General features: G+C 41.3%; 1 protein-coding gene across 4 annotated transcripts in view; it reads left to right on the top strand.

The window, feature by feature from the left end:
• Positions 1–24277, top strand: part of NAV1 (neuron navigator 1) — a 436382-nt gene that overhangs the window by 254024 nt on the left and 158081 nt on the right. For all 4 annotated transcript variants that reach the window (XM_072137230.1, XM_072137232.1, XM_072137231.1 and 1 more), the window contains exon 11: positions 3037–3204. In XM_072137230.1, coding sequence (XP_071993331.1) covers positions 3037–3204 — 168 coding nt within the window. The remainder of the gene's footprint in view (positions 1–3036; positions 3205–24277) is intronic.

Genomic DNA, 24277 nt, shown 5'->3' on the forward strand with positions numbered 1-24277 from the left:
TTTGTTTTTAACGCAGTTATTATATATCTGAATACATGTTATGTTTTAAGATAAACAAAGAAATTGTGTTTTTATACATTACCACACACTTGGGAGTGATCCCCCAGGATATAAAAGTATACACGTCACAGCAGGGATGTGTGGTTTGTTTCCCCGTCTAGTTGACGCTCCATCCGGTAACACTATATTACCTTTCCCTCTGAGATGTGTGGTAGCCATGAGTAAGAGCGTATAAAGTGCTCGAAACACGTAGGTAAAGATCTGTAGCCCTCGCTGTGGACGCTGTGCTCTTGCGTAAGTCATGTTGTATTGTTTCCATTGGAGTCAATAAAAATTGATTAAGATTTTCTACCACTGGCGCTGGATCGTAATTCTTGTTGGATTCCATCCAGGAAGTGGGGAGTGCCAGCACTTCTGGAAGCGAGGCAACAACACAGATTGTACCAGGGGAGCACTTTTGAGGAGAAGCTCCCCATACTGCCAAGAAGGGAAGGGCACAAAAAAGGTGCAGGGTGTGCTCCAAAAAAGGCATTCGAAAGGACACCATTTATCATTGTGAGATATCCCCAGAAAAACCAGGACTATGGGGGATATTTATCATACGCTGGCGCTCGTGCTCCAGCGTATGATAGCCCCGCCGCTGCATATTCGCAGCCCGATTCATGATGAGGCTTCTGCCTCTTCATGTATCGGGCTGCCAGCTGCGCAGCGTTTTTCCTACGCCAGGCCCTGCGTAGGAAAAGTCGTCGGCAGCAGTGAGTGCGCAGGCGCGGGGACAGTAACGCCCCGCGCCGGCCCACTCCAGTCCGGCCGCACCTCCCGCTCAGCCGGCTGCGACCCCCCTTCACGCCCCACTGGCGTGAAGGTGGCGGATAGTGAAAAATAATCGCAAAAGCTAGCAATAAGCTAGCATTTGCGATTATTTCAGGGCCTCTGCGCCACTGGCGGTGCGCAGAGGTCCCGATAAATATGCCCCTATGTATGAAAGACTGCTTCCGAATTTATCACACATCCCTGGACATTTATATGTAGATTTTACCCTGAATTACTATGCACATCTTATAAATCATGCTGTATGCTGCACCTTTCCTTATTGCATATGGGGTATTGCCGTACCCGGGAAAACACACATCATGATTTTTGGGGTGCTTGTTTCCTTTAGCATGTGCTGGGCACAATATGACATAATGGATATTTTTTTACTTTGCACTGTCCATTATGCATTTTATTTGGGGTCCACCTGCAGGGTAAAAATGCTCACTACACCCCTAGATTAATTCATGGAGGGGTGTAGTTTCCAAAATACGGTCAGTTCTTAGGGGTTTCTACTGTACTGCTCCCTATTGGCATCTACAAATGCTTCATGATGCCAAAAAGAAAAAAAAATAGTAAAATGTCTGTGCTCCAAATGCCAGTTATTCCCTTTTGAGCCCTGCTGTGTCTCCATCCTGCAGATTATTGCCACATGTGGCATATTGCCTTACCCGGAATAAGCCGCTGAAAGATTTTTCGGGTGTTTGTCCTCAGTGGCAAAATAGATTAGTCACTACAATGGCATATTTGATCAATTGCAATGCAATTTTTACTCTGCATCATTCACTTTGTATTACATTTGAGCCAGCATCTTATAGGTTAATATGCTCATACAACCCTACATACATTCTTTGACGTGTGCCCTTTCCAAAATGGGGTCACTATTTGGGGGTTTCTATTGTACTGGTTCCTCAGGAGCATCTAGTGAAAACAGAGCTTCAAAAGCTAATATTTTTCTTGCTCCCTACTGAGCCTTACCGGATGCCTATCCTGTAGTTTATTGCCACATATAAGGAATTACCTTAACCGGGCAATTGTCTCTCTAATCTTTGGCCCCTATCATCTCTCCCTCTCTCCAGCCATTAAGAGATTGAGATACACAAGTGATTGATGTTCAATAGGGTCTTTCTTTTACCAAGATCTTCCAATGCCATATTTATAATGAAGAAATTACAAAAATCTCTAAGAACCTTTTTATCGTCCCTTGAGAGTGTCCAGTGAGGAGTGGGACAGACATGTACGTTTCCCAGAGGGGGGAAGTGATGGGTGTGGGAGATATGGAGGACATGGGAGGTTTATTTTTATTAGAAATCGATGCATGATGAAGCGGTTTCCAGAGAATGGGGGGTAAACTATTCACTGGCCGCTCCCATGGGACTAGGGACACAGCTCTGCATAAAAACGGGAAACTTTCATCTAACTTATCCTTTAAAAAAAAAAATTTTCCCTTTAACCTTTTCACGACCCGTGACGTAATAGCATGTCACGGGTCGGCTGCAGGTGCGTGGAGAGGGCTGACGGGTTGAGCCCTCTTCATAGCCGGTAAGTCTTCACAGCAAAGACTTACCGGTAACACCCGCACATCACCGCTATCAAAGCCGCCGGTGACTTCAAAAAGATGGTGGCGTGTGGGCGCCGCCTTCTTGTTGGAGATTGTTGCTCCCACTGATGTCATCGAGGAGCGGCAATCAGTTGCCATGACAGCCTCGGTTCTTCCGAAGAACCCAGGCTGTCTGGATTTAACCCATTCATTACTATGTGCTAATTGCACATTGTAATGTATGAGGATGAAAATCCCCATATACTGCCATACTATAGTATGGCAGTATAAGATAGGATTAATCAGACAACAATCATACAGTCCTAAAAATGATAGCATTGAAAACTTAATCAAAAGTCGCAAAAAAAAGATACCACCCACAGTGTAAATGTATGAAAACATTATAAAAACTATACAAATTTGGAATCCCCATGATCGCCCTGACCCAAAGAATAAAGTAAGACATGTTATTTGTGGCGCACAGTGAAAGCTGTAAATTCCAAGCCCATAAGAAAACGCTGTAAATGCGGTTTTTCACCAATTTTACTGCATCTGTAAAAAAAAGTTATAGATTTTTGATTGTGGGGAATGAAAAATGAAAATGAAAAAAGTAAAAAGGGGGCGAGGTCCTTAAACGGTTAAATGGTTAAATTACATTTTTTTTGTTTTCTTTTACTCCACAGTCAGTCCCTCTTCTGCTCCCCGTATCGCCCGGTCAAGCAGTATTCCAGCTCAAGACTCCTCTTTTGAACTTTACAGTTCTTCAAATTTAGGGAGTTCACTATCTCTTGCTGATAGACCTAAAGGAACAATGACTAGGTCTGGCTCATTCAGAGACCCACCAGATGATGGTAAGTCTATAAGTTTTAAATAAAGGAGTGGGACACTAAAATTTGTTGCTTTTAGCGTATCTAAACTTTCAACAAACTTGAGAAATACAATAAACATACAGGGGACAATCTAAAATGCCTTCTATGCTAGTTTTCTGGCAGAGAAAAAACTCCCCTCTGGCAATACTTTACTCGTACACATTTGTACATTCTTACACACATTACATATTTACAGTGCCTTGCGAAAGTATTCAGCCCCCTTGAACTTTTGTACCTTTTGTACCTCGGGCTTCAAACATAAATATAGAAAATTGTAATTTTTTGTTGAAGAATCAACAACAAGTGGGACACAAGTGTGAAGTGGAATGAAATCTATTGGATCATGTGTCCTATATGAACAATAATACTTTTACAAACAGTGGTCCTGATATATCTAAAGTAATGTGCAGTTTGCATCACTAGTGTGCAGTGTGCCAGATTTTTGTAAACTGGCGCACAGTCTTCATTTGGCTCATCCTGCATTACTCGGAAAGTCTGCACCTGTTTTCTTTATTGGTGCACAATTAACATAGAGCATGAGACACAATTCTGTCGAGTCACTGTAATAAATATGGTGCATTGTCCAAATCAGCACTGGAACACCCCATTCAGGGTGCGGTCACACGTCGCGTTTACTGCATGCGTTTAAAAACGCATTGCTACAACTGAAGGGAGATTTGCCTAATTAAACAGCTGTTAACACCTGTGTCTACAAAACGCATGTGTTAACCGTGATGTTAACGCATGTGTTAATAATGCATTAACAACCGCATGTGTTAACCGTGATGTTAATGCATGTGTTAACAATGCGTTAACGCTTGCGTTTTGTAAACACAAGCGTTAACAGCTGTTTAATTAGGGAAATATCCCTTCAGCTGTAGCAATGGGGTTTTAAACGCATGCAGTAAACGCGACGTGTGACCGCACCCGCAGAATTTTGTGGCATAGTGCAGCCATGACACAATACTTGCACAAACACTTCATAAATACATGTGCAAGCAGTTTGCATGTTCTTTTCAGTTTAAAGTCAGACAGAATACTGGCGCAAATACTTTAACCCCTTAAGGACGCAGGGTTTTTCCGCTCATTTCTCGCTCTCCAACTTCAAAAATCCATAACTTTTTCATTTTTACGTGTACAGACCTGTGTGAGGGCTTATTTTGTGCGTAACAAATTTTACTTTCCCGTAATGTTATTTATTTTAACATGCCATGTACTGCGAAGCTGAAAAAAAATTCAAAATGTGGAAAAACTGAGAAAAAAACGCACGTCACGTCACGTTCTTGTGGGCTCAGTTTTTTCGACTTTGACTGTGCACTCAAAATAAAACCTCAGCTTTATTCTTTGGTTCGGTGCGATCGCGGTGATATAAAATTTATATAGGTTTTATTGTGTTTTAATACATTTTCAAAAATTAAACGAATGTGTACAAAAAAGAAAAAAATAATTCTGCCATCTTCTGACGCTAATAACTTTTTCATACTTTGGTGCACGGAGATGTGTGAGGTGTCATTTTTTGCGAAATGATGCGACGTTTTCATTACTACCATTTTGAGGTCTGTGCGACATTTTGATCGTAATAAAGATGGCGGCGCCCGCGCGTCTTTTAAATGCCGCCGGTGGCAAAGGAGGGTTTAATAGCCTTATGCAAAAACCCCCACCTTTGTATGAAGAGGACTCCGCCCGTGAGCCCTCTTCATACACTCCTTATACCTCTGCGCCGTAGAGATACGGCGCAGAGCGTTAAGGGGTTAATGAATGTGCGCCAGTAAATCCACCTGGGCATATTTTTATCATACCAGGAAAATTGGCAAGGATAACCAAAATATCCACCTGGGCAGATCTTTTCTAACCTGATCTGACTTGGCGGAGATCACTTCCTATTTGTTAACAGTAGTGCAGTAATGTTAATCAGTGTATGGCAGTAATATTTGGTCCTGGTACAGTGATATTATTGGTAAAATTGGTCTTTATATAGAGGTTTCTTTTTTATTTTTTTATTTAGAAACACTGGACCACATATACTAAATCCCCTGTGCCAGTTTTCTGTTGGACTTTGCATGTTTTTTTTTTCCTTCAAAATGCTTGTACATGTATAAAAGAAGTGCCTGTGCCACATATGTGTCGCCGCTGCACTATACCCGATGCAACACAATTTTCTGCTCTAAAAGGGGTGTTCCAGAGCACCACATTAATCATGCAAAGTCTGACAGAAGTGTGTTGCACGCCCTATGTTATTGGTGCACCAAAAAAAAGTTGGTGCACTCTCTCGGAGCAGTGCAGGAAGGGACTTTGTGCAGTTTGCACCAGTTTTAGTAAATGTCGCCCAATTTGTTCACTATGTGATTGTCAATATATACTGGTAATATATAGTGGTAGATTAAGAAACGAATATAGAGAGCAAGTCAAATGAGCTGTAAAATGTTACATCTCCTCTCAAAGGGACTAGTCTACCTTGCAGAATATTAAGATTCTACTCATGAATACTATCATAAGGTCATGAACGGTAGATTGCTTATGGCCAGTTACAGATCACATGACCCTCTATCTGCTGCCATTTTGTTTGACAGCAATGGCATTTCTGAACAAAAGGGATTTACTTTACATTTCCAGAAAGCTGTGCATAACTTTTAATAGATCGACACGACCTTATGTCCTGCGCAGCATTAGTCTTTTAAAGGGGGTTCTACTGATGGGGGGCAACTTCCATAGGGCATAATGGGGAAAAAATTAATCACTGAAGATAAAAATAATTAGGTTGATTCATGTTGTCTACTATCTAGGTATGAGTAAGGACCAGCTCTAATGGGTCTAAAAGGTTCAGGGGCAGACTGGCCAATAAGCCCACCGCGGGAAATCCTGGTGGGCCGACTAGTTTGGGGCCCGTGTGGGGCCGGTCTAGGACTGGTGGGGCTGGTTTTTTTATTTTTATGTGCTGGGTGAGGTGCAGGCTAGCTGTATACAGGGGGGAGCTGGCTGCATATTGGGGCAGACTGGCTTTAAGCAGGAGGGGGTTGGCTGTAAGCAGGAGGGGGGCTGGCTGTATACTGGGGGGGCAGGTGCTGGCTGTATACAGGGGGTGGGGGTAGACTGCCTGTTTACTGGGGGGGGGGGCTGGCTGGCTTGATACGGGGGGCTGGCTGTATACTTGGGAGGGGCTAGCTATATACTGGGGGGCTGGCTGGCTTTATACGGGGGACTGGCTGAATATATATCGGGGGACTGACTGGCTATATACAGGGGGGGAGCGCTGGCTTGTTATATACAGACTGGCTGACGGTAGTAGTAGTTATATTCTTTAACATAGGGGTAGTATTATAGTAGTTATATTCTTGTGCCTAGGGGGCAGTATTATAGTAGTTATATTCTTGCACATAGGGGGCAGTATTAGAGTAGTTAAATTCTTGTACATAGGGAGCAGTATTATAGTAGTTATATTCTTGTACATAGGGGGCAGTATTGTAGTAGTTATATTCTTGTACATAGGGAGCAGTATTATAGGAGTTATATTCTTGTACATAGAAGGCAGTATTATGGTATTATATTCTTGTACATAAAATGCAGTATTATAATATATTTTACTTAGGTGCAGTATTGTAGTGGTTACATTCTTGTTTATCAGAGAAGGTATTGTACAATTTTTTTTGTAATTTTTTTTTGTGTATATATAAGGCAACATTAAATTGTGTTCTTTTTAAAAAGAAGCTTTATTCCTGTATAAGGGAGGCAGTATGAGTATCTTTCTCTGCGCTTTCCATGTTGATTTGGACCATCTATAAATATTGGGTGATCACAGTGTTTTTTTTTGTGATTTAATAAAGTTATAGTCACAACTGGCCAAGGCCTGGTACAGAGGCATGAGGGAGATTCGGGGACAGCCAGGAGGTCGAGAATGGCAGCACAGGATCTCAGTCAGGAGTAAAGCAAAAGGTCAAAGCAGGCAGCAGAGAAGCAAAATCACAGACAGAACCGGCGTCACAATGGGAATTCACCAAATAATTCCAGGGCATTGGAACAAGCTTTTCACTAAGGCAAGAGGCACAAAGAGAATGCCTCTTCAGCCACCGGAGGCCTTAGTTTAGGATCAGCATCCATTTTAGTTAAAGGCACAATGATCTGGCAGGGCATGAGGGAAGAGGCTGGCTATTAAGTACCAGGTGGTCAGCGGCAATTAGTGGCATTCTAGGTACCTGTCAGGAGAAATGGTTCAGGATGACTGGCTTCAGCAAAGAGACATGGGCATGGTGAGAGGAAGGTGAAGCTTATAGGCCACAGGATTGATGTGCTTCAGCACCTCGAAAGGTGCTGAAGTTTGTAGCTGGGGATCTTCAGCCAGAAATAGTTGAGGACAGCCACACTTTATCACCTGGAGAAAAGGCCGGAGGAGGCCTGCGTTTCTTATCAACTTGGATCTTGGAGTGAGCGGACGCCCCGAAGTAGATACTGATGTGATTGCTCCCAGACTGATTTGAGATCTTGAATCAATCCTCCTCCGTAGGAACATCCGAAGGAACATAAAGGTGGGCGTGGGATTATTCCATAGAGAATAAAGAAAGGGGCAGACTCAGAGTCCAAGGAATTATATGAGAATTAAATGAGAGATAGGAGAGTAGACCAGTTGTCCTGTCGAGCAGATATAAAGTGCCGTAGGTAGCAGCCCAGGGTCTGATTGGCTCTCTTCACTTGTCCATTAGAAATTGGATGGTTTGCGGACAAAAAAATCTAGCTTTACTTGTAGTTGGTTACACAACGAGCACCAGAACTTAGAAACAAACTGGACCCCACGGTCTGAGACGGTGTGCTAAGGAAGTCCTGAAGCTGGAAGATGTGGAGAAAGAACAGGCCATCAAGACGTGGAGCTGACGACAGACCTGGCAGAGCAGCAAAGTGGGACATCTTGGAAAACTGGTCTGCTATCACCCAGATGACGGTATTAGCATAAGAAGGCGGAAGATCCGAAATAAAGTCCATGGCCACGTGAAACCACAGGCAGCTGGGCAACTGCAGGAGTAGATCAGCAGGCTTGAGACATGATGACTTTTTTCGGGCACAAGAAAAGCAGGAGGAGTGTTACACCCCAGGGTGCCCAGCCACACGCAAGCAATGTCCCCAAGTTGGTATCCTCTTCCAAAGAGCAGGTCGCACATAAGTTTTGCCAGCAAGAAGCTGCCATAGGTCCACAGAAGCAGCAACAATCAGACGTTACAGAGGAAAGATATGTCGAGGAGCCGTTTTTTCACATACAATATCGGAGGCACAAGGAAGCGTAAACCTCTAGCAGGAAAGTTTTTCTGTATCAGGCCGTGTGAAAACTGGGACGGAGGCAAAGGCAGACTTCAGCTAAGAGAATGCTTCAGAGGCCGGAGACCAAAGTTTAGGATCAGCATCCTTTTTAGTTAAAGGCACAATGATCCGGCAGGGCAGGGGGAAGAGGCTGGCTATTTATTAAGGACCCTTTAAATCTAAGGAAGCCCACATGCGTACGCCCTAGGAGGCAGAGACGCGGGCATTGAACCACCGGAGCCATTTCTGGACCATGGTCAGGTAAGTGAGCCAGCCACAGTCAACCAGGGGCACAACACAAGATATGAGTCGCAGGAGTACTCGTGACAAGGGCATTTTATAAATCCTTATTGGTAAAATTATTTTAGCCTCTATATAAATACAAAAGACAAATGTGTGTACATAGCGGTTAACTTTCCTTTTATCTGCTCTTTCTTACCCTGTAGATTGGCTTATTCCTACTCACTGAAATGGTGTGTGACTTTATAAAGAAAAGTGGTAAAAGACTAGTAAGAAGGGAAAGAAGCATTTCCCATTTTAGGTTTCTTATATCCATTTGTTTGTTGAAAAGTTAGTGACCATTTGAATCGCTCTTTGACATATTATTACTGCATGGAGCACTGTGCACTGCTCCGTGCAGTAATAGTAAGTCAAGGAACCAATGCTAATTCAGCTCATAAACAGAACTGAACCAGCATTTAGGAACAGAGAGTACTGTCACTATGATGATATCTTTGGAAGGGCTTTTACGCCAGTCTTAAAATTCACCACCCGCTGGCACTCTGGCTCTTGAATTCTCTAAGAGGCTTGGCCACTTAGTAAATAGGGGCACAAACTCCACCAGTTTGGACCTGCAGAGCAGGTCTGAACTGCCCAAGTTTTTTTTGCTATAGTCTCCACTGGTTCTGGTATACTATTGTAAATCTGGAGTGCCGGCCGTTCACGCCCCTGCCCACTTTCTGCCTGCCCCGCTCTCCACCCTGTCATACTCCAATTGGAGTGCGGGGCAGAGAAGCCAGAAATCCTGCCAGCATCTGCATACATAGATCAATATTGCAAGGTATTATAATGAACAAGCAATCAGATGATTGCTTGTTAAAATCCCTTAGTGGCACTAGTAAAAAAACAAAAAAGTAAATAAAAATGTTTAAAAAAAAAAAATCAAAAACTGTCCTCAAAATTACCCTTTTTAAATATAAAATTTACATTTAAAGATAAAGTTAAATCATCACAAAAATCCCACATTTGGCATCACTGGTGGACATGTATCTTGTTTTTTTTCCTTTGATGTATATTTGAGACTTTTGATAGGTGAGGTGGGCGTTATATACAGGAGTGGACACCACTGTAAATTTTGGATTTGAGGTCTTGGCCTGCATTTTCAAGCACTCTAGCCACACTCCAGGGAGATGACAATATTTGAGGGTGCAGTCACACGACGCAAAAAAGAAAAAAAAAATTTGCAGAAATAAAGATACGGGTGTGTCCGTAACAACCACTACGATGAAACTTTCTTTTTTTTTTTTAATTCGTTTTGTTAGTAGCCAAAGTTCAAAAAGAAGAACAGGAACACAGTCCTTATCACATTTCAAATAAACAAACCAAAGAGGAGTCACATAGAATGATACACATTACATAAAATCACATCAGGTATGACTTTTTTCCAGACTCTCCTGCAAACTCGCCTTTTTATAGTATTTTAGAAACAAGGCCATGGGAGTCCTCGGACTTGGTAGAGTATCCACATGGGGCTCCCCAGGGCAATCACTAACTTTCAGAACAGGAAGGTAAATTATGGAAGGGTAAGGGGATAGTGGAGTAGTGGGAGAAAGGAATGGAGGGTGGGGTGAGAGGGTAGACAAAGGAATGAGGACGTCCAGGTTGGGGGAGGGGGGATTGCGACAACCAGAAAATGCTGAAGAAGAAGCCATTCAAGTATTTGCCTCCTGATATCTTGAGCTTACTGAGGTGCTGTGACAGAGTTTGAAAATGTGTGATTTCTGTTCAGGCGTGAGAGAAATATTTAAATCAATTTCCCATTGTGTCAAGTATTGTGAGCCAGGGTCGTCAGGGAGGGATAGGAGACACGAGTAGGAAGAAGAAAGCATGTGATGTATATTCCCCTTGTTGGATCCAAGACTTTCAAATTAGGTTGGTCTTTTAGAGAATTGAGAGCATGGAGAAAGGGAGGTCAAGTAATGATGTAATTGTTGAGGTTTCCACGCTCCTAGTGGTCATGGGTCCGCTATTTGCATGAGTTGTTGTGTCGTCAACCAAGCAGAGTCCCTCCTAAAGTGTTCTGCTCTAAACTTGCCTGCTCATCTCCATTGTTAAAATGCAATGTCCTCACATCCTGGGGAGAAATCAGGATGTCCCAAAATTGGTTTCAACGGAGAGAGTTTGGGCAGAAGTCTTTCCCTGACTGTGTCCAGCTGGCAGTGGAAAACAGGCCGATTGTTGGATGTTTTTAGGGCAGTAGTTCTTTCGGCAGGCAGCCACGGTAACACCTGTAGCGGGATAGTCGTGAAGGACTGCTCAAGACATACCCAAGGTTTCAGACTGGAGTTACAGCACCAATCTAGGGTTCTAGCTAGATGGGCAGCGGTGTGATAGCCTTTGAAGTCTGGTAAACAACCCCCCCCCCCCCCGTGACCTTTGAGCCATACAGAGTTGTATGCTTGATTCTGGCAGGCTTTCCAACCCAAACAAATATATGCTGAAAGGCCTTTAGGTAACGTAAATATGTAATTTGATAGGGAGTGCTTGAAGAAGAGGAAAAGCGGGAGTATATACATTTTGAATATAGCATATCTCCTGAACCATGAAAATATGCCCTTGGCCCATCTGGAGCAGTCCTCTTGTACTCTTTTAAGTATAGGAAGGAAGTTGAGTGTGTAAAGTTTGGACAGGTCAGCAGGCAACTGGGTCCCTAAGTAAGTGATACTCTTGGACGCCCATTTGAAATTGAACAATCCTCTCAGTGTTTTCTGAAGATACTTCTGAAGAAACATTTAAAGCTTCTGATTTAGACCAGTTGATACAAAAGTGTGATAATTGGGCAAATGTGAATTTCTTTCATTAACTTAGGGATAGAAATCTGAGGGTTAGTCAAGAAAAAGAGAAGGTCATCAGCGTAGGCTGCTATTTTGTATGTAACCCCCTGTACTCCTATCCCTGAAATTTCTTGATTGGAGCATACACGACGGAGAAAGGGCTCCAGGGAAAGGACAAAGAGTAAGGGAGACAGTGGGCAGTCCTGCCCTGTACCATTTCTTATTTCAAAGCTATCTGAGAGAGTGCCATTCACCCGGACAGATGTGTAGGGGTGGGAGTATAGAGACCTAATCCAGCAAAACATTTTGGTTCAAATACCAAATGCACAAAGGACTTCGGACATCTAGGACCAGTTTACTCTATCGAAGGCCTTCTCTGCGTCTGTTGATAGCAGCATGAGTGGCGTACGTTCCATTTGGGCCTTGTTTATCAGGTTGATGGCCTTTGTAGTGTTGTCTCTAGCTTCTCTTCCCAACAAAAAGGCTGCTTGGTCCGTGTGAATGGCACTGATAAGGAGGGGAGCAAGTCTCATCACTATGACATTAGCAAATAATTTAAGGTCTTGATTTAATAGCGAAATTGGACGATAATTTGAGCATTGGGTGGTATCCTTTCCTGGTTTAGGTTTGACAGGTATGGCATAGAGAAACCATCAGGTCCAGGGGCTTTCTCCGACTGTGTCTCCTTAATGGCCAGTTAGAATTCTAAGTCAGTAATGGGGGCCTCCAAAGCCTCCGCCTCCTCCGCAGAAAGAGATGGAAGAGAGGAGTCAGAGATGTAGGTTCGAATTCGACTCTGCAGCTGTCAGATGCTGTAGGAGTTTGGTCAATGTTGTAAAGGGACTGGTAGTAGTCTCGAAATATTGCCGCAATGTCAAATAACTGAAAATATGTCTTATGTTCTAGAATCTAGATTCTTCAAAGTTGCCACCTTTTGCTTTGATTACTGATTTGCACACTCTTGGCATTCTCTTCATGAGCTTCAAGAGGTAGTCACCTGAAATCGTCTACCAACATTCTTGAAGGAGTTCCCAGAAATGCTTATCCCTTGTTGACCCTTTTGCCTTCACTCTGCAGTCCTGCCCACCCCAAACTCGATTGGGTGCAGGTCTGGTGACTGTGGAGGCCAAGTCATCTGGCGTAGCACCCCGTCACTCTCCTTCATGGTCAAATAGCCCTTACACAGCCTGGAGGGTTGTTGGGGTCATTGTCCTGTTGAATAAAAATTGATGGTCCAACTAAACGCAAGTCCATTGGAATAGCATGACACTGCAAGACGTTGTGGTAACCATGCTGGTTCAGTATACCTTCAGTTTTGAATAAATTCTCTTCCTCCATTCTGAACGGTGGAAATCAGCCATGTAGATGTCCATTTGTTCACCTTTTCTACATCACACAAAGAAATGGTGGTTGGAACCAAAGATCTCAAATTTAGACTCATCAGACTAAAGCAAAGATTTCCACTGTCCTAATGTCCATTCATTGTGTTGTTTAGCCCAAACAAGTCTTTTTTGCTTGTTTCCTGTCCTTAGCGGTGGTTTCCTACTAGCTATTTTACCATGAAGGCTTGCTGCACACAGTCTCCTCTTAACTTTTGTTGTAGAGATGTGTCTACTGCTAGAATTCTGTGTGGAATTGACCCGGTCTCTAATCTGAGCTGGTGTTAACATGCGATTTCTGTGGCTAGTGACTCGTATGAACTTTTCCTCCGCAGCAGAGGTGACTCTTGGTCTTCCTTCTCTTAGGAAGGTCCTCACGTGAGCCAGTTTTTTTGTAGCGCTTGATGGTTTTTGCAACTGCACTTGGGGACACTTTCACTTTGTGATGTATATGCTGCATATGTGTGAGTGTCTTGGATGTGTATATGTTGTATGTGCATATGGTGTATAGTGTGTGTATATACTTTGTGTGTGTATATATGCTGTACTTCTGTATATAGCATAAAAATTGTATAAAAAGGCGTCCGGGAGACTGTACTTTTTAAGATCGCTTAGGTCTTTTGATGTGGACCGTCGGATGTTGTCGTCCTTTTACCAGTCTGTAATTGGAAGTGTTTTATTTTATGCGGTGGTATGTTGGGGAAACAATGCCCGCACGACTGAGTTAAACAAATTTAAGAAATTGGTTAGGAAGGTGAACTCAATTGTTGGCACTAAGACAGAGGATTGGGAGTCAATCTTGTGTGCACGTATGCTCTCCAAATTTAAGTCCATTGTATGTAATGAGAAAAACCCATTGCATAACACACTGATGGGTCAACGTAGCACATTTAGTGATCGGTTTCTGCATATGAAATGTAGAACGAATCGTTTTAAAAACTCCTTTATACCTAGGGCAATTGCATTAGTTAACATGGGCAAGTAATTGATATCCGTAACCATGGTGTTTTTCTTTTTTTTTTTTACTTTTTTATTGTTTTTTTAAAATAACTTTTATTATCTATTTGTATATGTATGTTGTATTTTACTTGTTTGTATATGTATAATTGTGATCATGAATGGAGGTGTTGTTGTTGTCGTTGTGACAAAGTCAATTTCCCCTATGGGGACAATAAAGCATTCTATTCTATTCTATATAGCACTGTGTTTGTGTATATGTGATGTGTATATGCCCTATATGTGTGCATATGTGTGGTAAGAATGTATAAATGTGTGTAAGAGTGTATAAATATATGTGTAATTGTACGGAACGCGTCGGGTGCAGGTACATGGAGAGGGCTCACGGGCTGAGCGCTCTCCACAGCCGGTAAGTCTTTGTTGCATATTGCAGGAAAGACTAACCTGTAACACCAGCAATTGCTAAAAAAAATATATAATAAAAAAACTAAAAATTCAAATCACCTCCCTTTCCCTAGAACTGATATAAATAAACAGTAAAAATCCTAAACATTTTTTTACCGTTTTCACTGCATTTGGAATTTTTTCCCACTTCCCAGTACATGGCATGGAATATTCAATACCATCACTATGAAGTGCAACCATAATCATAACACAAACCCTACATACATAGTATCACCAAGTCCGTAACGACCTGCATCATTGAACCTGCTTGATGAACACCATAGGAAAAAAAAAGTTAAACCCTCCCCCCCCCCCAAAATTATTATCTAGCAGCTGCATTACTAAAAAAGTAAAATTGTTATACCACTTGGATGATGGCAATACAAAAATTATAGATTTTTTCCCCACATTAGTTTTTCATTTGGCAAATATAGTAAAACGTAATAAAAAATATCGAAGTATGGTATCCCCGTAATCGTACTGACCCATAGAATAAAGATAACATGATTATTGGGCTAAACGATGAAAACCTAAAAAAAATCCAGCACAGAACTGATGCTTTTCTACTCCTGCCCTCAAACAAAAAGTTCACACATTTTCAACAATGGGGGATATCAACCCCAAAATGATAACACTAGAAAAAGCATCTCATCCTGCAAAAAAATAAAAATTCCATCATATGGCCCCAATAATGAAAAGCTAAAATTTTCATAGCCTACAAAAGGGGCCAATGAGAAAACTAAAATCCTGGCAGCTGCACGGCAATCCTATCCTTCTGCACCTCGCTGTGCACCCATAAAGCAAATATTGGCCACATGTGGGGGGTCTCTGTACTCGGGAGAAATGTCATAACAAATTTGAAGATGGGTTTTCTCTTTTTATATTTTGAAAATGTGTAAATTTTAGGGCTAAATGAAAGCACCATATATACCTATAAGCCTAGTTTTTCAGCACAAAAAATGTGCTGAAATCCCAAACTCGGCTTATACTTGAGTAAAAAAAATATAGGTTTTACAAGTTTTTTGTGATAAAATTAGGGGCCCCGGCTTATACTTGGGTCGGCTTATACTCATGTATATACGGTATATCCGACAAAACTTGACCATTCTAAATTTCACCTCCATTTCATCATAAACAGAATTTATCCCCAAAATAGTCAATTCTGAAAATATGGAAAACTGATATTTGATTTGTAAGCCGCATGACATCAAAATAAATTATCAAAACACATTAAAAATTATGAAAATGCAAAGCTGACATATAGGAAATGTTATTCAGCAACTTATTTAGGTGCTAAATCTATCTGCCTGAAAACGCAAAGATTTCGAAAATGGCAAATTTTTCGAAAAATTCATCACATTTTTTATTTTTTTTTATAAATAAACGCAAAACTTATCAGCCAAAATTTACCACTAAAATGAAGTACAACGTGACGAAATAACAATCTAAAAATGGCTTTGACAAGTAAGTGTTCAAAAGTTCAAAGCAATATAAAGCGATTTTCAAGTCAGAATACGTAAATAGGGACTGAGGCTTAAGCCACAAAATGGCTGCATCCTAAAGGGAATATATTTGCCGCAGAGCTAAGAAGAGGGCTCACGGGATCGCGGGTGTTAACCTCTTCTCTGCCGCCGGCACTTAAAACGTTGCAGTTCATGAAAGCCTCCATGTTTCTTCAGATCGGCAATAGGTTGCCCTTACAGCCTCAGGTCTTTGTCAGACCCTAGACTGCATGGTTTCAGGAGATTCATTACATTGAGCCAGAGGCTTATTGTAATAAATCATATGCAAAAACGCCATATACTGTAGTACAGTAGTATTGGAGTATATGGTAGGAACGATCTGACCATCTAGGGTTAATGTACCCTAGAGGGTCTAAGAAATAGTGAAAAAAAAAATGTAAAAAAGTAATAAAATATTAAAAATTCAAATAACCTTTCTTTCCCTAGAACTGATATAAAACATAATAAACAGTAAAAATCACAAACACATTAGGTATTGCTGCGTCCCAAAATGCCCGATCTATCAAAATATAAAATGGTTATTGCCGACAATGAAATCCAAAACGGGAAATGGCGCCCAAATGTCCAAAATGCAACTTTTACAACTTTTTACATGACATAAAAAATGTGATAAAAAGTGATCAAAATGTTGCACAGTCCTCAAAATGGTAGCACATCACACAGCTCCGTACACCAAAGTATGAAAAAGTTATTAGCGTCAGAAATGGCAAAAATGTATTTTCTTTTTCATACACATTCGTTTAATTTTTGAAAATGTATTAAAACGCAATAAAACTTATATAAATTTGGTATCACTGTGATCGTACCGAACCAAAGAATAAAGTAGAGGTGTTATTTGGAGCGCAGAGTAAAAGTAGTAAAAACTGAGCCCACAAGAACGTGATGCACATTTTTTTTTTCAATTTTTCCACATGAAAATTTTTTCCTGCTTCCCAATACAGGGCATGGAATAATAAATAACATCACGGGAAAGTAAAATTTCAAAATTTCAATTATGAACATTAGATTTTCTTTGCCTAATGTGGCTACGTATTAACATGGCGACCTAGAACATGTAGAAAAGTTATATCTAACACAAAAAAAAACACTCAAAAATTCCTGAATAAAGTTTTTATTTCACACCATCCTCCATTATTTACATTTATGTTATGGTTTTCTTACTCAATTTCTTATAACCGGGGAAGGTTCTGTTATTGCGTGGCTAATACAATGGTGCTCATCGAAAAATGGCCTTTGTTATCTCATAAGCTTGGTTTATGAATATTTCGTTTTTATTTTAGTTATGGTTGGGTTAAGGAAAATTCAATAATATATCTGTGTGAAGCTTGCTGCAATTTTCAGCAAAAATTGTTTACCACCCGGGTGGATTAAACATTCCGTTTGCTGCATATTTTGGTAAATATAAACATGTATGAACTAATTACATCTTACTGTTTTTAGGAAAATTGAAGTATTATGGATTTGTACATGGTTAAATTGAAATTTAGAATTGTTATGTAATTTTAGCATTTTATCAATTTTTGCTGCAAAGTTGCATGAAGGTGCTTGTGTGTATGAAATAAAATAATATTTTTATATACATGGTAGGTGGTAATTTCAGAAAAAATATGATTTTTACAGAAAGGGCACGTTATATATTTTTATATTGCATAGTTTATGTATGCAAATTATTGGGAGTGTAAATTCTTGTTGATTTTTTTCTAGTGTGGTATATAAAAGTAAGCTCACTTTGTGGTATTATTTTTGATTCACATCTCTACTTCAATCTGATTTTTATGTAAAAATATGTTTTTTATTGTATTTTTAATTTATTTTCTTTTTAGTATTATGTGTTTGTCAAAAAGTTCCATGATGATGGTATGTTAACTGTCAACTGTTAATCAAAACAAATGCAATCACCAGATTGTCTTCTTTCAAAAAATATATATGTTTAAAGGGTGCCTTTACATTTTAATCAGTTTTATTGCTCTATTTTGCAGATTGTGACTTAAAATTTCTAGCTTGGAAGCATATTTTTAGTCATTTCAGTTTTAGTGATATTATGATAATTTATTAATGTGGACATATGGCTATGAGATATCTGTGGAATCTACACCTGTTGATCTATTACATTTAGGAGTTGTGAAGCTACTTGTTTGGGGCACATTTTTTGCCATCAAAATCAATTTTTATGCATTTTATATAAAATGTTGCACTTTGAATCAAAATTGCATGAAGGCGCCTATGTATATAAACTCTAATTCAATTTTGAAAATGGGGCAAGTGTTTGCTTTCATAAAATATAGGTTTTTTTTGGAGTTTAGTATAATTCTTTAAGCTGATATTTTGGATTATTTGTATTCATTAAAATTGTAAAAATTGCTCCAACCTATAATGTACCTGTAATGGCAGGACACAAACAAGGACAGTGAGCCCTGACACTGAGACCCCCAATCTGTCCCTACCTACTTATTGGGTCCCCCCTAAACGGAGGCCAATAACTGGGCGACTTTCCCTCCCTGGGTAAGGTGTAAACACGTAACAAACAAACACAATAAGGCAAGGTAAACAATCCGAGTCGGCAACAGCAGGGAATAACAATAACCAAATCACAATCCAAATAGACTAGTCAATACACAGGCAAGAATTCAGAAACCAGAAATTAGAGAATACAAGAGAGCTAGAGAATAACGCACGGCCCGAACGCTGCACACCGGGAGTGAACTCAGCATTTCAATTCACTCCCGGTGTGCAACGTTCGGGCCGTGCGTTTCCGGCAGCATGCGTTGCGAGTGTGATGCGAGTTCAGTCGCGAAGGCCACCTAGGCGCTGGAGTTTTCCGGCGCTGGTCTTACAGGGCACATCCTTATCAGGTGACTGGAGTTCCCACAGTAGAAACAGAGTGAATTCTTTTTACGGTGTTCCTTGCGGTCACGGGGAGAGATGGCTCCAGCTTGCATGGGTTCTTCTGCATTCCCCCGTGATCTTTAGAAGGATTGACAGAGAAGGAAGGCAGAGAGGTAGGAACACGGAAAACAGACACACATGCACACGCTTACGTTCCCTCAAATGCCTCTCTACTCTGACTGCCAGAGACCATGCCTGTTCTAGAGTGTTAGGGTTGGGTTGCCCCACTAGCAGATCTTTCTTTTGAGATTTCTGTATCTTTCTCTGCTGTGTACTATTGCCACACTGATCACATCCTGCCAGGAGATTGTGAGCAGATAGACTGCAAGCTACAAACTACAAGGAGATAAGTGATCCGGGGAAAGGGAGGGGCAGGCACATATCTGTGAGATGTAACAAAGCTCACAGTGTAATGGTGTAAAAGTCTGTCAGCATCTGTCCGTCAGCCAATGTGTAATAGGCGTCATGCATCTCTGATCTGTCTCATCTCTCTTTTTATGGGTCAGTGGGAGAGATAGGATCTAAAACAGCAATAAAACTGAGTAAAAATTGTAAAGTAAGGGGTTAAAATGAACAGTATTGTGTTGCCATCACTATAGGATTGAAATGGGAGAATTTTCGTGGCAAACCCCTTTAACATGGAGTCAATAAACCATCACACTGCCCAAGTCATTTAATTAAGGGCCTGTTGTCAATTCAATTCAAAGAAACTTTATTGGCAGGACCAAGTACAAGTTAACATTACCAAAGCATTTATAAAATATTGGATTGTAGGGAATAAGGTGATGTACAGGGTCATGGGGAACAGGACGAATGTGGGACATGGGGTTTGGGCAGTTATTATAGTCCATGGTATCAAGTGTCTCGAAGTCTATGGCTTGCAGTGACATATTGTGCCGCTATGGCCATTGTGGTCTCCCCTTCCCCCAGCAGGATAGAGATCTTCTCTATGGAGCAGAAGCAGGGGAGGAGATGTGAGTGTCCCTGATTACTGAGTATTTGGAGTAGTTGGAGTAGATTACTGAGTATTTGGAGATCCATGGAACAGAAGCAGGGGAGGAGATCTGAGAGTCCCTGATTACTGAGTATTTGGAGTAGTGTAGTAGGAAGTGGACCTCATTCTCAGTGGCTTCCTGGTCTTGGCACAATCTTCTCTCCATGGGCAGTTTGTGGGCACTCAGCGTGTAGCGAGTCAGGATCTGACGGTCTCTGAGGTCCAGTAGTTTATCCAGGTACGGGGCCAGTTTGTAGTCTCTCTGTAGACCCTGGTAGATGGTCAGCTTCTGGGATGACTCTATGGTGGTCCTTTAGTCACTGACATGTTCCTCCTGGGCCTTGTTTATCAGCGTCATGATATTGGCTTTGGTCAGCTGTGGTTGGTCCATGTTTGTGTCTGGCTAGGTTTGGGTTTCCAGGTTGCTAGGGACCCCCTGCTGCTGCCAGGCTTTACAGTGGAAGGAATCAGGACTACTGTTCTGTAGGTGAGCCAGAAATGTAAGTGCCCTGTTCTTGACTATAATATGTAAGGGGAATATGCCAAGTTCTCCTCTACAGCCGCTATTTGAGGTTCTCTGATGGACTTGGCGAAGGTATTTGCAGAAGTCCAGGTGAAATATTTCAGTTGGACTGGAGTCCCAACTTAACCAGTCTGGGTATGTGTGTGGGCCCCATACCTAATTGCCATACAGAAGTATAGGGCAGTGGTGGCGAACCTATGGCACGCGTGCCAGAGAGGGCACGCAGAGCCCTCTCTGTGGGCACGCGCGCCTATCCCTCAATTACTGCGGCAGGACTTACAGCAAATGTATCCCATGGACGGAGTGATGCTGGGAAACTGAGCTTCCTGCCCAGGTTATTCTGCAGGTTTCTGTATGCTAGCGCTGCTCTCTGCTCACAGCTTACATGAGCTTCAGCAGGCAGCAGCACGGAGCTGGCCACAGAGGTCAGAGGTTGTGTGTGGGAGGAGTTACTGACGCTGGGCACTCACACAGCGTCTCCTGCCTTATCTCTGCTCTCTTCCCACGTGCCATCAGCAAAGTACTGAAGATGTAGGACAGGAGTCTATGAGCTGAGCTGAGCTGATCTGAGCTGGTGGGTGAACTTTCCATTTAGCCTCCTGTATCACCCGACCCCATAAACAGCCCTGATGCTTATTTATTCATTGCTGGAGCCCAATCCATAGCAGACAGTACATAGCCCTGAACTACTGTACTTACTGACACAGGACTGTACTCTGCATGGTGGGAAAAGCAGCAGTTCTTTCTAATTTATATACATAGGACTGTTGTCTCTCTTAGGAGTCCTAAGTAAACTATGGAGCAATAGATTCCAGCAGGCCTGTGTAAAATACAGAGTTGCATGCTGCAAAAGCCATTTAGTAACAGACTGCTGCATCTTATTGCACCATATTTTACACAGGACTTCTGTGGCTAGACAGCTTTCTTTCCTTACATAGAACTGCTGCCTCTTCCTCGGTGTTAAGCAGTCATTTGTAAAATGACACTTAACACAGGACTTTCTTCTTCACAAAAAATAGAATCAGTCCTATGTAAGGAAAGAAAGTAGACAGAATGCAGCAGTCCTGTGCATGGTAATAAATTCTGTCTGGTAACCCAGCATTTATGTAGTTATTTATTACTAGCAGGACTGCTGCAGATTTTCTAGCTATGTACTTTGACATAATTGGGGCGCATTCACATGTGCCGTTTGAATTGCATTTCTGTTTCGGGAGCCCCAAAGTGAAGATCCAAAGATTGGTCATTGGCCAATTACTTCCATTATCCCGGTACTTTACTAGCAGTGATGTTCCGTGGTTAGCTGCAGCGGTAAACACTGTGGGGAAAAAGAGGATGCAATGCCAGATTATTTCCCTTTTATTGTACAAAAGCGTACAACCTTTTAAGCTGTGTTATTGTGTTTCTATACTTAAACCTATGTTTTCAGTATAAACTGCCTTATTGGCACTATGCGATAAGTAGATAGGTTTTACGTAGCAGTTTGGGCACTCGTTCTCAAAAAGGTTCGCCATCACTGGTATAGGGGATATAATGCTGTTAAAATTTTTTGCCCATATTATATCGGTATATGCACCCAATGCCCAACAGATTCTTTAGGTCTCTCTTTCCCATGGCAGAGAGAGACTATTTTCCACCCACACAAAGGATACTCCCGCATTGATTTATTCCTGTCTGATTACAATTTATTTGGTAGAATTAAAACCTCAAAAACCTCAAAAATTGGGGTGATAAGCTGGATGGATCATGCCCCTATTTATTTTGAGAAAAAAGTGCATATTTTAGCTGGTTTGTCACTGCTTCATGCATTGAATAAATCTAGGTATTGCCCCCACAGAGAGGGGATGATAAAGGAGTTACTAATGCAGTTAACACACCTAAAATCCCATAAATATGCAAAAAATGTAAGCCTCTCACTACTCTTTTGGTAGTAAAGCTAGTAAAATTTTGGCGCACCAACTAAAAAAAAGAGAAACAAAAAACAGAATACCATTTCTGCTTAACTCAAAAAATGAAAAGGTGCATGATCCCCAGCAAATGACAGAAGATATGGCTCTATACTACTCTGCATTGTATAATTTAAAAAATGATGAAGCAACCAAGCAACCCACCGTAGAGGGAATGAAAGCATTTTTAGACGGTATAGAACTACCTACTCTATCTCGAGACCAAGCCTGAATTTCAGATAAAGAAATTGTTAAAGCAATTAAGTCACTAAAAAATAATAAGGCTCCAGGGCCTGATGGCCTAACGAATGAATACTACAAGACACATATTGAAATTATAGCACCTCACCTAACAACGTTATTCAACTCCATCCAATCTTCCGGCAAAGTACCTAAAGAGATGCTGCTACCTGCTGTTTCAATCTTACTCAAACCAGGGAAAACCCCAGATAAACCCCCAAATTTTCGTCCTATTTCGCTCCTCAAAAACTGATTTCAAATTATATTTAAAAATATTGGCTGAGAGGCTGGCCATGCTGGCCACCCTTCTGCCGAGTCTCATACACAAAGAACAGGTGAACTTCGTCAGGGGGAGGGTTTTCTCAGATGGTACATGGTGATTTATAGATTTAATAAACTGTGTGGAACGGACTCGGACGCCTTCTTTGCTTTTTTCACTGGATGCAGACAAGGCGTTCCACAGAGTGCATTGGGGATATTTAAGAGAGGTCTTGGTGAAGTTTGGATATATGCCTGAAGCATTGAAAAGTATTATGGCATTATATACTGTACCATACCTAATGCATAGGTAACTATGTATGGGTATTCCTCTATCCCATTTGATATCACAAATGGAACGCATCAAGGGTGCCCATTGTCGCCATTAATTTTTACCCTAATGATGGAGCCGCTAGCAGAGGCCATTAGGCCATCTACAGAAATTAAGGGGATAGGATAGGAGCAGAGGACCATAAAATAGGTCTATTTGCTGATGACGTCATAGTTTCAATCACACAACCCAAAGCCACTTATTTATTGCAAAGTGCCAGTACAGCAATTTAAGCAGTAATTTATTTCTCCTTGTTCTTTGACAACTTTCAATCGTTCAGCCTCCTAAAGACACCAACGCAGTTGAAAGGAGGAGGGCAAATTCATCTATCATTGTAGGAAGATTCTGCATGCAGATTCTTGAGTCCTGCCTGGTGAACTTCATGCTGGGGTGATGGCCTGGGTGCCCACTGAGAGGGCTCCGAGTGCCGCCTCTGGCACCAGTGCTATAGGTTCGCCACCACTGGTATATACACTACTTCAAAATTTCAGCAACATATCCTACTATAAACTTAATGCCAATAAATCAATAATCTTAGGAATGAATCTAGATAATAAAATCACTGAGGAACTTAAGTCAAGTTATGCATTTTCCTGGGCCGATGACCACATCTCATACTTAGGAATACAATTGACATATCCTACTCTAAGATTGCATCAACATAACTATATCCCCCTTTTAGATCAAATAAAAATGGATCTGGTACTATATGCAAATGCATATGTGTCCTGGGTAGGAAGGGTAGCTGCAGTAAAGATGATGGTTCTTCCCAAAATCACATACCTTTTTAGAAACGTATCAATTCAACTTACCAAAACATATCTCCTTAAACTCCAGAGATTAATAAAAACATACATATGGGGAGAAAGTAGATCTAGAATTGCCGAATAAGTATTATACAGACCTCAACTAAAAGGCGGCCTGGGCCTCCCATGTACTACAAGTTATTATGAAGCTGCAATACTGGACCAGGCGAGACAGTGGTTTTTCCCCTCCACAAATGAACATTGGATACAAATAGAAAATAATACGCCACAAAAAATGGATGTATCAGCTGCACTCTGGGAAAGAGCCATCTATCACTCTCCTCTTCACAGTCACCTTATCACGGTACAAGCAGGGTGCCGCCAATGGCAAAGATATTCTAGAGACTCCAAATTATTACAATTAAAAGTGGGGGATCTCACATGTGAAGTGGCGTCTCAACTGATAGAAAATTTTGATCTACAATATTGGATAAA

The sequence above is a fragment of the Engystomops pustulosus genome, chromosome 2 (genome assembly GCF_040894005.1).
Source record: "Engystomops pustulosus chromosome 2, aEngPut4.maternal, whole genome shotgun sequence".
NCBI lineage: Eukaryota > Metazoa > Chordata > Amphibia > Anura > Leptodactylidae > Engystomops > Engystomops pustulosus.